Source organism: Cherax quadricarinatus, chromosome 68, assembly GCF_038502225.1.
Source record: "Cherax quadricarinatus isolate ZL_2023a chromosome 68, ASM3850222v1, whole genome shotgun sequence".
In the NCBI taxonomy this organism is placed as follows: domain Eukaryota; kingdom Metazoa; phylum Arthropoda; class Malacostraca; order Decapoda; family Parastacidae; genus Cherax; species Cherax quadricarinatus.
In genome coordinates this window covers 18214789-18231318 of record NC_091359.1, presented here as the reverse complement: position 1 = coordinate 18231318, position 16530 = coordinate 18214789, and the positions used below count along the sequence as shown (strand labels likewise).

At 38.7% G+C, this 16530-nt stretch overlaps 1 protein-coding gene across 2 annotated transcripts in view; it reads right to left on the bottom strand.

Moving 5' to 3' along the window:
• The window catches only part of Keap1 (kelch like ECH associated protein 1), a 97996-nt gene that overhangs the window by 45675 nt on the left and 35791 nt on the right, over positions 1–16530 (bottom strand). For both annotated transcript variants that reach the window (XM_070099737.1, XM_070099738.1), the window contains 2 exons: positions 9627–9776; positions 3428–3603 (listed from right to left, as the gene is read on the bottom strand). In XM_070099737.1, the coding sequence (XP_069955838.1) occupies positions 3428–3603; positions 9627–9776 (326 nt within the window). The remainder of the gene's footprint in view (positions 1–3427; positions 3604–9626; positions 9777–16530) is intronic.

Sequence of the window (16530 nt, the reverse complement as noted above, 5' to 3'; positions counted from 1 at the left end):
ATTTACACCACACATTGCCCTTAAACAGGACATCTCCGCTGCCTCCAACCGTCTCCTCGCTGCTGCATTTACCACCCAAGCTTCACACCCATATAAGAGTGTTGGTACTACTATACTTTCATACATTCCCTTCTTTGCCTCCATAGATAACGTTTTTTGACTCCACATATACCTCAACGCACCACTCACCTTTTTTCCCTCATCAATTCTATGATTAACCTCATCCTTCATAAATCCATCCGCCGACACGTCAACTCCCAAGTATCTGAAAACATTCACTTCTTCCATACTCCTCCTCCCCAATTTGATATCCAATTTTTCTTTATCTAAATCATTTGACACCCTCATCACCTTACTCTTTTCTATGTTCACTTTCAACTTTCTACCTTTACACACATTCCCAAACTCATCCACTAACCTTTGCAATTTTTCTTTAGAATCTCCCATAAGCACAGTATCATCAGCAAAAAGTAACTGTGTCAATTCCCATTTTGAATTTGATTCCCCATAATTTAATCCCACCCCTCTCCCAAACACCCTAGCATTTACTTCCTTTACAACCCCATCTATAAATATATTAAACAACCATGGTGACATTACACATCCCTGTCTAAGACCTACTTTTACCGGGAAGTAGTCTCCCTCTCTTCTACACACCCTAACCTGAGCCTCACTATCCTCATAAAAACTCTTTACAGCATTTAATAACTTACCACCTATTCCATATACTTGCAACATCTGCCACATTGCTCCTCTATCCACTCTATCATATGCCTTTTCTAAATCCATAAATGCAATAAAAACTTCCCTATCTTTATCTAAATACTGTTCACATATATGCTTCAATGTAAACACCTGATCTACACATCCCCTACCCACTCTAAAACCTCCTTGCTCATCCGCAATCCTACATTCTGTCTTACCTCTAATTCTTTCAATTATAACCCTACCGTACACTTTTCCTGGTATACTCAGTAAGCTTATTCCTCTATAATTTTTACAGTCTCTTTTGTCCCCTTTCCCTTTATATAAAGGGACTATACATGCTCTCTGCCAATCCCTAGGTACCTTCCCCTCTTTCATACATTTATTAAACAAAAGTACCAACCACTCCAACACTATATCCCCCCCTGCTTTTAACATTTCTGTCATGATCCCATCAGTTCCAGCTGCTTTACCCCCTTTCATTTTACGTAATGCCTCACGTACCTCCCCCACACTTACATTCTGCTCTTCTTCACTCCTAAAAGATGGTATACCTCCCTGACCAGTGCATGAAATTACTGCCTCTGTTTCTTCCTTAACATTTAAAAGTTCCTCAAAATATTCTCGCCATCTACCCAATACCTCCATCTCCCCATCTACTAACTCCCCTACTCTGTTTTTAACTGACAAATCCATATTTTCCCTAGGCTTTCTTAACTTGTTTAACTCACTCCAAAATTTTTTCTTATTTTCATTAAAATTTCTTGACAGTGCCTCTCCCACTCTATCATCTGCTCTCCTTTTGCACTCTCTCACCACTCTCTTTACCTTTCTTTTACTCTCCATATACTCTGCTCTTCTTATAACACTTCTGCTTTGTAAAAACCTCTCATAAGCTACCTTTTTCTCTTTTATCACACCCTTTACTTCATCATTCCACCAATCACTCCTCTTTCCTCCTGCCCCCACCCTCCTATAACCACAAACTTCTGCCCCACATTCTAATACTGCATTTTTAAAACTATTCCAACCCTCTTCAACCCCCCCACTACTCATCTTTGCACTAGCCCACCTTTCTGCCAATAGTCGCTTATATCTCACCCGAACTTCCTCCTCCCTTAGTTTATACACTTTCACCTCCCTCTTACTTGTTGTTGCCACCTTCCTCTTTTCCCATCTACCTCTTACTCTAACTGTAGCTACAACTAAATAATGATCCGATATATCAGTTGCCCCTCTATAAACATGTACATCCTGGAGCCTACCCATCAACCTTTTATCCACCAATACATAATCTAATAAACTACTTTCATTACGTGCTACATCATACCTTGTATATTTATTTATCCTCTTTTTCATAAAATATGTATTACTTATTACCAAATTTCTTTCTACACATAGCTCAATTAAAGGCTCCCCATTTACATTTACCCCTGGCACCCCAAATTTACCTACTACTCCCTCCATAACATTTTTACCCACTTTAGCATTAAAATCCCCAACCACCATTACTCTCACACTTGATTCAAAACTCCCCACGCATTCACTCAACATTTCCCAAAATCTCTCTCTCTCCTCTACACTTCTCTCTTCTCCAGGTGCATACACGCTTATTATAACCCACTTTTCACATCCAATCTTTATTTTACTCCACATAATCCTTGAATTAATACATTTATAGTCCCTCTTTTCCTGCCATAGCTTATCCTTCAACATTATTGCTACTCCTTCTTTAGCTCTAACTCTATTTGAAACCCCTGACCTAATCCCATTTATTCCTCTCCACTGAAACTCTCCCACCCCCTTCAGCTTTGTTTCACTTAAAGCCAGGACATCCAGCTTCTTCTCATTCATAACATCCACAATCATCTCTTTCTTATCATCTGCACAACATCCACGCACATTCAGACTTCCCACTTTGACAATTTTCTTCTTCTTATTCTTTTTAGTAATCTTTACAGGAAAAGGGGTTACTAGCCCATTGTTCCCGGCATTTTAGTTGACTTTTACAACACGCATGGCTTACGGAGGAAAGATTCTTATTCCACTTCCCCATGGATATAAAAGGAAAATTAATAAGACCAAGAACTATTAAGATAAAATCAAAGAAAACTCAGATGAGTGTGTATAAATAAATGTGTACATGTATGTGTAGTGTGACCTAAGTGTAAGTAGAAGTAGCAAGACATGCCTGTAATCTTGCATATTTATGAGACAGACAAAAGACATCAGCAATCCTACCATCATGTAAAACAATCACAGGCTTCGTTTTACACTCACTTGGCAGGACGGTAGTACCTCCCTGGGTGGTTGCTGTCTACCAACCTACTACCTTCAACACATACATGTATAAGCATATATATACATACTCCTCTGGGTTTTCTTCTATTTTTGTTACTAGTTCTTGTTCTTGCTTATTTCCTCTTACCTCCATGGGGAAGTGGAACAGAATTGTTCCTCTGTAAGCCATGCGTGTCGTAAGAGGCGACTAAAATGCTAGGAGCAAGGAGCTAGTAACCCCTTCTTCTGATATATTACTAAATGTAAAAGGAGAAACTTTCGTTTTTCCTTTTGGGCCACCCCGCCTCGGTGGGATACAGCCAGTTTGTTGAAAGAAGAAAGATTGATTTTGCACCATAGATGGCATCACAATAATTTTCATATTTATAGAAGTTTCTTAAACATTGGAAAATACATAATCCTTAAACATAGTGAACCTTACCTGACTGCCTGGAGAATATGTTCCATTTTAGGTTGTCTATTATCTTCATCATGCATTACCCACTTAAGAACAGCATTATATACATCCTTCTCATCAGGTACATTAAGTTCATCTCGCTGGATGAGGTTGACTAACTGGCAACTAGATAACTGCAAAAACTCTTCTTCCATTGAAACCTGAGAAAACAGATATACTATTTTTCTATGTGATTATCTGAATTATGCCTACCTTGACAACAAACACACTTACATTTCATAATAACTAACACTACTTCACTTATGCTCCCAATGAGCACTTTTTCCCAAGGCATCATACTTGGTCCTCTCCTGTTCCTTATGTGTCAATGATCATCCTAGTCCCGACAAACCCATAGCTTTTGCTGACAATACTTCCATTTCAAACTATGATCTCAGCCTCTGGAACAACTTGTTTGATGAAATTAAAAAGACTAAATAGACACTAACAACCAATTTACATTTAACGTAAAAACTATCTTCATACGTACAGGTAATGACTAAAGAGTCACAATACCATGGGTGGGACAATACAAAAATAACCCGCACTTAGTAGAGGGAAACTTATGACGATGTTTGACTTGTCAGGAGTTTAAGTCAGACCGAAAAAAACATGTTTCACTCTTCCAAGTGCATATTATTTATGTACAGGCAATCATTGTTTGATGATGATACAACATTTAATGTTTCAACACACAACTGAAACATTTGGTAACTGTTCCAGTTGTGTGTTGAAACATTTAACGTATCATCATCAAACTTCGATTCGGCATGCAAATACTGTCACACTGAAAGTTCAAATGATTAAGCAAGGGTTACCTGTATTATCCAAAATTAAACCATTTACTTAAATAGACCATAGAGCAAATATAAAATTTTTCTGAAAACTTAAAGGCAAGTACCTAGGAATACACAAACAAAATTGACTTTCAACACCTATAACCAGGTACAGTATATGCTATTTAGGTTAAAAATGTTTGAGCAAATAATTTACATTTTTGTTTTCTTCTCAGTACAGACAACCAACGGTGACAAGCATAGCTTAACCCTTTGAGGGTCTGTCCAGTAGTTCTACGGCTTTGAAGCCAGGGTCCAAGCCGTAGTTCTATGCCATGAGCTCAGCTCACTCAGATAAGCTGTGAGTGGTAAATTTGGGCCTAGATATGAGAGAATACATCTGTGTGGTACGTATGCACCACATAAAACAAATCCTGCAGCACGCAGTGTGTAACGAGAGAAAAAAACTGCGACCGTAATTTTGTATGTTTTTTTAGTTGTATTCACGATTTCTTGGTCTCATTTGATAGAATGGAAGATATATTACAGAAATAGAGATGATTTTGATTGGTTTTAGTACTGAAAGTACTTTAAAACTGAGCTCAAAGTAGCGGAAATATTCAATTTTCTCAGATGTTCAAGAGTAAATGAATGACGTTATGCGTCTAATACACATCAGCTGGTGGGTTTAATATATGTTCACGAATGTGCTGATACTATTTATACAATTAGTGCAATATTGCATAACAGTAAATCTTCTATTTTTTGGTGTGGAAAAAAATTCATTGTGAGTAAAAAATCAAAATGGAATTCATTTGCAAAGCCTGAAAATGTAACTAATGAACAGAGGAAATGTTAGTTTAGTGCCAGGAATGCCTGCATTGTTTATTCTGGACCCTTTTTTGAAACTGGAATATTTTGAACTTTGTGTTAAATTGGCCAAATTACCAATTTCCTATCACTTTATTGGTTAGTTGAAACAGATGACCAGGCAATTTCTTGTGCTCAATCAATAAAATAGAAGTAATACTAGCGAAATAGCTAAGAATTTGGTCGACTGGAATAATGTAATTGGCCTAAAATGGAAGTCAGTCTGCAAAATTGCCGATGCGTAAATCAGCGCAGCAAAATTCGCGAGAGCATAACTTAGTCAATTTTCCATCAAATTTCATACTCTTTGTTCTATTACCTTCAGAAAAAGATTCTCTACCATTTCATAAGAAAAAAATATTTTTTTTTTTTTGAAAATTCTTGGACCCTGGCTGTCACTCTGAGATTTGGCATCTGAACCCTCAAAGGGTTAAAAATGAGGGAGGGAGAGAGCTATGAAAGGTAGTGAGGACAACTACAGTACCCTCCTAACACAGAATAAACTCTTTACTTACCCACCACTTCCTAACGCACAAACTCTTCACTTGCCCACCACTATCCCATGTGACTGCATCCTCAGAGGTTTATTTCAAATTTGTTTTTGTATCTCTATAAAATTATTTTTGATGTTAAGTGACTGCTTGCATAACTGAAGTGTGGTAGCTGGGTAGAGGTGACCAGAAAACATCAGATACCAAGGTAGGTGCAGATATACCCCTGGATCAACTGAGCTGTGCCAAGTGTTTGCCATGCTATAGAACTAAGGGGGAGTTGCAAAGTATGAACTACATTTAGTTACGCTTAGCAAGTTTAGTGTAAAAAAAAAAAAAAGTTTGCATTACATCTAACCCTTAATATAGTGACAATACTGCACCTGAATTCTTACTAGTCTTACATTGCCATTATGATTACTAGCCTATAGCTAAAATGCATATACAGCAGGGCCCCACTTTACCGCGTTTCACTTTACGGCGTTCCGCTAATACGGTCATTTCAAATTATGACCAAAACTCGCTATACGGCTCCCCCCACCTGACTTTCTAATACGGTCACCGCGCCCCACCTTGTTTGTTTACATTCTTCGTGAGCTCAGTAAGCACTAAGTCTCTCCATTTTGTCTGGAAACTCCAAAATTTCAAATGTCTTTAAAAGTTATTTCATATATACTCTGATAATTATACTTATGTATACCTGTACTTAAATAAACTTACATACTGTGCTGGCATACAGGTACACATTAAAATCAGTAAGAGTGTCTTATGTCTCCAGACGTCATATTAGTAATGATAATAATAATCATCGAGTCTCATTTAAATGTCGTATATTACGTTAAATACACATTTTCATTAATCCATCTATTATATTTTTTCAAAATTATATAATAAACACGATACATAACATAAAAAGATGATAAATACACCCCACAATAGAATAAATAAACATAAATATGAGATGTGGTAGCAGACGACTTGCACAAGTGACGCCATATTAGAAATGCTAATAATAATAATAATAATCACCAAGTCTCATTAACCCTTTCAGGGTCCAAGGCCAAAATCTGAAGTGGTGCCCCAGTGTCCAAGAATTTTCCAAAAAAAAAATTGTTATTTTTTCTTATGAAATGGTAGAGAATCTTTTTGCGAAGGTAATAAAACAAAAAGTACGAAATTTGATGGAAAATTGACGAAATTATGCTCTCGCGAATTTTGATGTGTCAGCGATATTTATGAATTGGCGATTTTGCCAACTTTGACTCCCATTTTAGGCCAATTACATCATTCCAGTCGACCAAATTCTTAGCTATTTGACTAGTATTATTTCTATTCTATCGATTGAGCACAAGAAATCGCCAAGTCAACTGTTTCAACTATAAAATAAAGTGATCGGAAATTGATAATTTGGCCAATTTAACACAAAGTTCAAAATATTCCAATTTCAAAATAGCATCCAGAATAAACAATGTAGGCATTCCTGGCACTAAACTAACATTTCCTCGGTTCATTAGTTATGTTTTGAGGCTTTACAAATAAATCCCATTTTGATTTTTTATTCACATAATGAATTTTTATTCACACCAAAAAATAGAAGATTTACTGTTATGCAATATTGTAATAATTGTATAAATATCATCACCACATTTGTGAATGTATATTAGACCCACCAGCTGGCATGTATTAGGTCATTTGTTTACTCTTGAACATCGGCAAAAATTTAACATTTCCGCTACTTTGAGCTCAGTTTCAAGCCATTTCCAGAGCTAAAACCAATCAAAATCATCTCTATTTCTGTAATATGTCTTCCATTCTATCAAATGAGACCAAGAAATTTCAAATACAACTATAAAAAACATACGAAAAAACAGTGCGAAGTTGCTGTTTTAATCGAGAATCGTGGTTTCAGTTTTTTCTCTCATTATACACAGTGTGCTGCAGGATTTGTTTTATGTGGTGCACACATACCACATAGATGTATTCTCTCATATCTAGGCCCAAGTGTACCACTCACAGTTTATCAGAGTGAGCTGAGCTCATGACGTAGATCTACGGTTTGGACCCTGAACGTAAAGCCGTAGATCTACGGGACGGACCCTGAAAGGGTTAAATGTTGTATATTACATTAATATACACATTTTCATTAATCCATCCATGATATTTTTTTCAAAATTATATAATAAACACGATACATAACATAAAAAGATGATAAATACACCCTACAATAGAATAAATAAACAAATATGAGATGTGGTAGCCAGATAACTTTTATAAGTGATGCCAAGAATAACATTTTCTCTAATCTAACATAAGAGAAAATGTGTTACTGGGGGTAACTGTAGAAAATTATTCCTTTCGTATGTATGTAAGTTTATTCAGGTATACACAAATACAGTTACATATATTATCATACATAACAACATATGTGTAGAGAACCTAGGATAACCCAAAAAAGTCAGTGACTTATTTCCATTGCCTTCACTCAGAGCATCATTTCTTCTCAAAATGATGTTACATGAGAATGGGAGTGTTCTTCTTTATTTATTCTACCGTATCAATGTAGAGACAACCTGTACACAATGTAACTTGTACACAAACCAGACGTGTACACTTCGTTTACAAAACTTACCTTCGCCTGGTTTGTTTACATAACTCTGCGCCTGTACTCTCTCATGCACTCATTCTCTCTCTCTCATTTATTCGTTTTATCTCATTTACTTACTCCTGACCCTACATTAAGACTACAAATATTTTAAGGTAAGTAATGAGTGAACTGTATGTACATTTTATCGCTCTGGGATGCTTAAATGTAATAGAATATTATGTGTAGGTGGGTTGGCCTGGTATGATAGCCCGGCAGACTACCATACATACCACATTTGATTTTTTACAATAAATACTACTCATCTCACCCTATATTTTAAGGTAAGTAATGAGTGAACTGTATATACATTTTATCGCTCTGGGATGCTTAAATATCATAGAATTGTATGTGTGGGTGGGGTGGCCTGGTATGGTAGCCTGGCTGACTACCATACATACCACACTTGATTTCTTACAATAAATACTACTTGTCTCACCCTAGATTAAGACTATAAATATTTTAAGGTAAGTAATGAGTGCACTATGTGTGTGTTGTACTTTTTTATTGTTTTTTGATGCCTGGTTCTATTGCTAACTTAATATATGTTAGTGGAAACTTGTTATCTAGTGTTTGTATGCATTTGTAAGTGGAAAAAAAGGGTGTTCCACTTTATGGCGGTTTCCGCTTTACGGCGGTAGCCTGGAACCTAACCAGCCGTATAAGTGGGGCCTTCCTGTACATGGTACCTCGGGATATGAATTTTTTTCGTTCCAGAAGGCTGTTAGAGTGCCAATACCAAACAAATTTGTTCCCATAAGGAATAATGTAAATCAGATTAAACCATTTCAGACCCCCCCCAAAAAAAAACTTACAAAAGCACTTACATAAATGTTCAAGTTTTGAGCTGTTCATATCCCGAGGTACCACCGTACTATGTATGAGAATTTAATTACGTGTGACTATACTGTCAGAACCAAAGTTAATCACGTTTTTAGTTATGCAATATTCTGATCTTTTTTTAACTGCAACAAAAACAGTTATACAATAAGCAGCAGAATATAGTAGGTAATATGGCAGGTTAGGTTCCTGACCACAGCTGTTAATTAAATGAATCACAACCTTTGTTTCACCGGTCAGTGCATATAAAAGCCTAAAAACATGTTTACACTATCATTTATTAAGTGTGTAAAACATGATGGCCAAATCAAATTAATAGAAAAATGCTACTAAACAGTGCCGCACTGGCAAAGCACTGTATTAGCAAGGTATGCCTGAACCATATAAAAAATATACAAATCATGAAAGTGAAGCTTTTCTGTAGACTACTACAGATTTTTTACCTATAGACTATATTAAAACTATAAGCAAATGTTTGTCTATTTTGAATTTTTTTATATTTCAGTTATAGAATTTGCATATTTTGGCCCTGTTATATATGAATGAATCCCTCATCATGATCGTACCTCTGAGAAATGTTGTTCTATAAATGTATTGGCCTTGCGATACAAATCCATGCAGCCATGTTGCTGAGCAAAGCTCGCAATGCCAATGGCATTCCCAGCTTCAAGTTGTTGCTCGAGGAAAGTGCAGCATGCATCAATTACATGGTTCATCTGAAACACAAATTACAAAAAATGATATAATGTACCCAACACTTTAGTGGTGGTCTATCTAATTCTAGGATTACAATGATGGTAGAGCACTGTTAGAAATGCAGATGAGACAGAAAAGAGGTAAGATGGTTAAGAGGCAGAGGAGCAAGTGCATGTGTGATACTGTACTTTTGTGAGAGCAAAAACCCTACTGCCACTAAATTTATACAATGAAAATAGTTTATAAGGAAGACACATATTCAGTTATAAAGAATATATACAATGAAAGATTATGCAAAATGCCCCAGCATGAAAGTGGTTTTCTTTGTACTTAACAAATCAAAACTAACTACACACTGTAACCTTTGCAAAGAAATAAAATCTACTTCTTGGAAAAAACAAAGTGGCCCCATTTATTTCTCAGATAATAAGACACAAAGTTCTAACATGCTAAAAAATTGTATGAAAAGGAAGGCCAGTCTTCACATCAGTGTATGTATACTGTTGGATGGTTTACAGTTTAAAGAAATGCAGTTCCTGTCTGTTATTCCCCACTGCTGTGCATGAAAGCCCAAATACCTCCAGTTGCTTCTTGCTCTCTTTTTCTTAACCCTTTGACTGTCGCAGGCCCCTTTCTGAAACTGTCATTTTATGTCGCAAAATATTCGAAAAAAATAAAATTATTTTTTCTTACCAAAATGTTAGGATTATTTTACTGAGTTTACCTGGAGAGAGTTCCGGGGGTCAATGCCCCCGCGGCCCAGTCTGTGACCAGTGTTGAGTGTTTTAAGCCTAAAAAAAAAATTTTGCCATCAGTACTTACCGAGATAGAGGTGCAAAGTTGGCAGAAAATGAGCAGTGTATGGCAACAGCGGCGAATGCCGCCCACCCGGTATTCTTTTATTTACTCCAATTTGAAGGTTTCTTGTATTTTCCAATATTTTCCTTTTCTAAGTAACTTATGTGGCCTGTGAGACCAAAGTAAGGTGCATTGTTCAAATATACACTCATTGTTTACAACACAATAACTGAAGAAACATTATCACTATTAGTTTGTGTATAAAACTTTTTTACACAAACAAACAAACAATAGAAAACATTGTTTATTACTATTGTTCCATAATATATATACATATGTACAGTCACTGAACACTTTCCTATAACTGCTGCAGCTTGTGGAACTCTTTGAAACATGGGTATATGCAGAGTGGCACTTGACACTCGTTGCACATAAAACAAGTGTCTCTGCGAGTTTGTGGGCATTTTGTGGTATGTCCACATACAAAACACCTCTTCTGAGCACTTTTCTTGAAAGCAGTAGAAGGCAGTTGTATGGGGTAGTGATCACCAGGCCTCAAACGAGATGGTGTGTGTTGGTAATTTCGTGGGTGCTGGTCTATTGCAGGTGTTGCTCCTTGGTACTTGGCAATTATTTGTCTGATAACTGACAAACAAAATTCACCATATTTTGGTTTGTTGTTGGTCCTCAACTTGTATATGTTATAAGCATTTAGCATGGAAATATCAACAAGATGGAAAAAGTTTTATATACCACTTTTAACTCTTGCGTACACAATCAGCAAACCCAATCTGCATGTCACATTTGTCCACTAAGTGCATATTGAGGTAGTCCATGACAGCTGCAGGTTTTAGAATGGGTTCATTGGTCTCTCTATTGTGCCTGCCAGTGTGTGCCATTTCGTTTCAGTGAACTGATGTCAACAAAGTGACATCACATTTGTCATGCCACCGAAATGCCATGATGTCATTGGCAGCAAAGGCTTGCACCTCATCTCTAGTTTAGTTAGTTTAATATGTTTATTATGCACCCCATACCCATCCTGTGGGCGGTAGTCAAAAGATTACAGAGGTACATAATTGGTCCAGGGACTGGACTCCAAAGTTTTGATAGCTGAGCAAGTTACAAAGGTAATGAACTAGATCTGGTCATAATCATGACCAAGTTACAAAGGTAATGAGCTCCAGGTTGAGCTGGTCACACTCATGACAAGTTTCAAAGGTAATGAATGATAAACACGTTATGACATGATTACAATCATAGACAAATTACGGAGTAATGAGCAGTTAACAAACATAGTAGGGAATTCATCCATTGCCCCAACAACAGATGTTGCTAGGTGCCTGTCTCTCCTCGGTAGACAGCCATTGCAAACAGCAGCAAGTTGCCCAGGGATCTGCTGCTTGCACGAGCACCATCGACCCTCCCCAAGAGGTCCAAGAAGCCAGTGACTCCGTTAGCAGCCCGATGGAGAGCTGTCCTAGGGACATGTCAGCGTCCTGGTGGACGCCAAGTTGATTGAAGATCCCAGGCCCTCGTGTGCACGGATGTTGAAGCTTGAGGAACTGAGTACACACTGCCTGTGGCACACCTGGCAGCTGCTTCGCGGTCGAACTCCACAATGCTGTCCCTGTAGTGGAAGTTCCTGTGAGCCCGGCACTCCCTGCAGTGCCATCGCTGACATTGTGGGTTAGGGGAGAAGTACCCTCTACAGATGGGGTGGCGCTGGGAGTTGGGTGGGTGAGGCGGGGGAGATGCGCAGGGGTGAGGCGTTATGAGAGGGTCACTGTTTACTACACACGCCCTCCCCCTCCCCCCCAGCAGAGAGGGGGGGAGGCGCTGACTGGTCCTGACTCTACAACACCAAACCCTCTAAAACTGCACAACACTTCAACTATTTACGCTGAAACGATGCACTGGGATGTCCGTTCACTGCTCTGGTATCTTCTCAAAGCATTCACACTGAGTTCTGTTAAGTAGGGACCATCATCTCTGCGAGTGCTAGCGTCGAACCTTGGCATATGTTTACAACTACCACGCACTGTGCCACATGTCTGTCAGGTTCACTCGCAAGAAATCACCGAGTACGGGGCTTGTGTACCATTTATCAATAAATAATATATGCCCCTTACCAAGATATGGTTCCATCATTGTTTGAACCACATCACCAGATACCCAATAACTTCCTGGTATCTCTCAATGTATTACTGCCAGTGTACACAATGATATCCAAAACGAGACCACTTTTGCAATCACACAGTACAAATAACTTTATACCAAAGCGTTTCCTCTTGTTTGGTATGTATTGCTTGAATGAGAGTCTTCCCTTGAATAAAATCAAATATTCGTCAATAACAAGCTTCATAAAGGGATAAAAATACATGCAACACTTTTGTTTCAGGTACATAAACACATTTCTGATCTTATATAACCTGTCGCTTCTGTCAGGCCTTGTTTTGTCTGAAAAGTGTAACATACGTAACAGTATCAAGTAACGATTCACACCTATAATGTCACTAAAACCTGGGGTTGAAATCAGGCGTTCTGTTGCCCAGTATGTGGTGACAGTGTGCTTATACACATGTGGCATAAGCATTATTGTGGCACAAAACAGGTACATCTCTGCCACAGTTGTGTCCTTCCACTGGTGTAGCCGTGATCTTGGTGAATTGTATTTGCCATGGTGTACTCATAGTATATGTTGTTTCCCTGACAATAATGTCCATCAGGGGCTCACTGAAGAATAATTGAAAGCATTCCAGTTCAGTAGCATTGTTCCCAAGTGTACACAATGGCCGTACTCCACTTTGTGTTTCATCAAAGTCATGGGGACTGGGAACAAACTCATCACCTTCCTGCCAATCCCAGATGCGGTCTGCTGGTGGGTTCTGGATATTGAAATGTGGTTGTGCAGGTTTTGGGAGTGTGGGGTTGGGCGAGGCTGGTTGTGCAGTCAGCAGCGTGGGTAGTAGCGTGGCCTGCTGCCGGTGCCACATGACTCGTGCCACCATCACTATCACCACCACCACCTGCTGCCTCACTCACATCATTCATACCCATCGTAACAATATCGTCACCTTCACTATCAGGTTGTGGTGTAGGGCCACGAGATGTGCTCCGAGATTTAATCCTTCGCCTTGGAACAGCATATGAAACACTACCAGACTGCATGCTACGTCATGGTATGGTGCCAGATAAGTGGAAAATGGCAAATGTGATACCTATTTTCAAAGCAGGTGACAGGTCCTTAGCTTCGAACTATAGACCAATAAGCCTAACCTCCATAGTGGGAAAATTTATGGAATCAATAATTGCCAAGGCAGTTCGTAGCCACCTTGAAAAGCATAAATTAATCAACGAATCTCAGCATGGTTTTACAAAGGGGCGTTCCTGCCTTACGAATTTATTAACTTTTTTCACTAAGGTATTTGAGGAGGTTGATCATGGTAATGAATATGATATTGTGTATATGGACTTCAGTACGGCTTTTGACAAGGTCCCACATCAGAGACTATTGAGGAAAATTAAGGCACATGGAATAGGAGGAGAATTTTTTTCCTGGATAGAGGCATGGTTGACAAATAGGCAGCAGAGAGTTTGCATAAATGGGGAGAAATCAGAGTGGGGAAGCGTCACGAGCGGTGTTCCACAGGGGTCAGTGTTGGGCCCCCTGCTGTTCACAATATACATAAACGACCATTAGAGCACTCCAGGAAGATTTGAATAGACTGATGCAGTGGTCGGAGAGGTGGCAGATGTAGTTTAATATAGACAAATGCAAAGTTCTAAATGCTGGACAGGACAATAACCATGCCACATATAAACTAAATAATGTAGATCTTAATATTACGGATTGCGAAAAAGATTTAGGAGTTCTGGTTAGCAGTAATCTGAAACCAAGACAACAGTGCATAAGTGTTTGCAATAAAGCTAATAGAATCCTTGGCTTCATATCAAGAAGCATAAATAATAGGAGTCCTCAGGTTGTTCTTCAACTTTATACATCCTTGGTTAGGCCTCATTTAGATTATGCTGCACAGTTTTGGTCACCGTATTACAGAATGGATATAAATGCTCTGGAAAATGTACAAAGGAGGATGACAAAGTTGATCCCATGTATCAGAAACCTTCCCTATGAGGAGACTAAGGGCCCTGAATCTGCACTCTCTAGAAAGACGTAGAATTAGGGGGGATATGGTTGAGGTGTATAAATGGAAGACAGGAATAAATAAAGGGGATGTAAATAGTGTGCTGAAAATATCTAGCCTAGACAGGACTCGCAGCAATGGTTTTAAGTTGGAAAAATTCAGATTCAGGAAGGATATAGGAAAGTACTGGTTTGGTAATAGAGTTGTGGATGAGTGGAACAAACTCCCAAGTACAGTTATAGAGGCCAGAACGTTGTGTAGCTTTAAAAATAGGTTGGATAAATACACGAGTGGATGTGGGTGGGTGTGAGTTGGACCTGATAGCTTGTGCTACCAGGTCGGTTGCTGTGTTCCTCCCTTAAGTCAAGGTGACCTGACCTGACTAGTTTGGGTGCATTGGCTTAAGCTGGTAGGAGACTTGGACCTGCCTCGCATGGGCCAGTAGGCCTGCTGCAGTGTTCCTTCGTTCTTATGTTCTTATGTTCTTATATATACTGCCACTTCACTGGGGAATATTCACCCTCACTGTCACAACTAAAACTGCTTTCAGTAACTTTAAAATCACTATCACTGCTCATATCTGAGTCTTGTACATGGGCAAATAGTTTCCTCTTTCGTCCTGGTACAGGTGAACGTGAACGAGCCGGCCCAACACGAGAGGTGGAAGGTCGTGGGTCATCTGGGTTTTCATCACTAATTACGTTATCCTGGGCACTTTTTTCGATCACACCCGCTTGAAAACCATGGAATTCACTTTCACTGACACTTCCATCGCTGTTAGAGCTATCACTTGGGAACAAAAAACCTCCAATCCGCCTAGGAGTGAGGTACTTCTTACTGCGAGGCATGGTGAAAATGGACTACCAAGATGGCATTCCCACAATGCACCACTGAGTCTGAAATTTTTTTCACAGGGTGCACACCCACCACTCAAACCCATTCTCTCTCATGTAGGGCTACCAGCTTTCTCCCGCTTGATTTGAAGCCGCTAGAATTTACACATATAAATACGTCAGAAACAGTGGCACGTAAGACGTATATATACGACAAACAGTCAAAGGGTTAATCACCTCTGGTCTCTCATTCCTTCGCAGTGTACACTGATGGTTCTAGATCCTCTGATGGTGTTGGGTTTGCGGCAGTGTTTCCTGACAGCATAGTGCAAGGGCATTTATTAGACTCTGCTAGAATTTTTACAGCTGAATTGTACAGGTCTCCCTCAACATTCGCGAGGGTTAGGGGATCAAGAGCCTCGCGAATGTTGAAAAATCGCGAATGTTTGGTGCCCCAATATATTGTAGGGAAATATAATACAATACTGCTTCCTTAACTTGTTGAACCATGAACAGTCATAAAATACATGAAAACATCATAAAATATTGTGCTAAATACATACATGTTATGGTTTAATAACATGCATGTCATTAAATACCACTGCCTCAACCACTGCGGCACACTGCTCATATTTTGGTACAATTTCTTTCTTCAATTCTATCGTGTTTCTCAAATTCTTTACCAAAGGGCTGGCACTAGCAAGTTTCTTTGGGCCCATGGTTAATTATGTAGCAGTTGCATTCAATCTATAAGCACCAAACACAATGAATTATTGTGAAATGTTCGGAAGAGCGCAGAGGTTAATGCACACTCCAGCATAAACAAAGCCACACTGACTGACGATGCCTTAGCCACTTCTCCACCACTGCTTCAACCCACATATTTTTGTACAATTATTACAATTACAATTACAATTACAATTATTATTATTATTATTAATATGATAGAAATGAAGAAGGAAACTGTACAAAAATACGAGGGTTAAAGCAGTGGT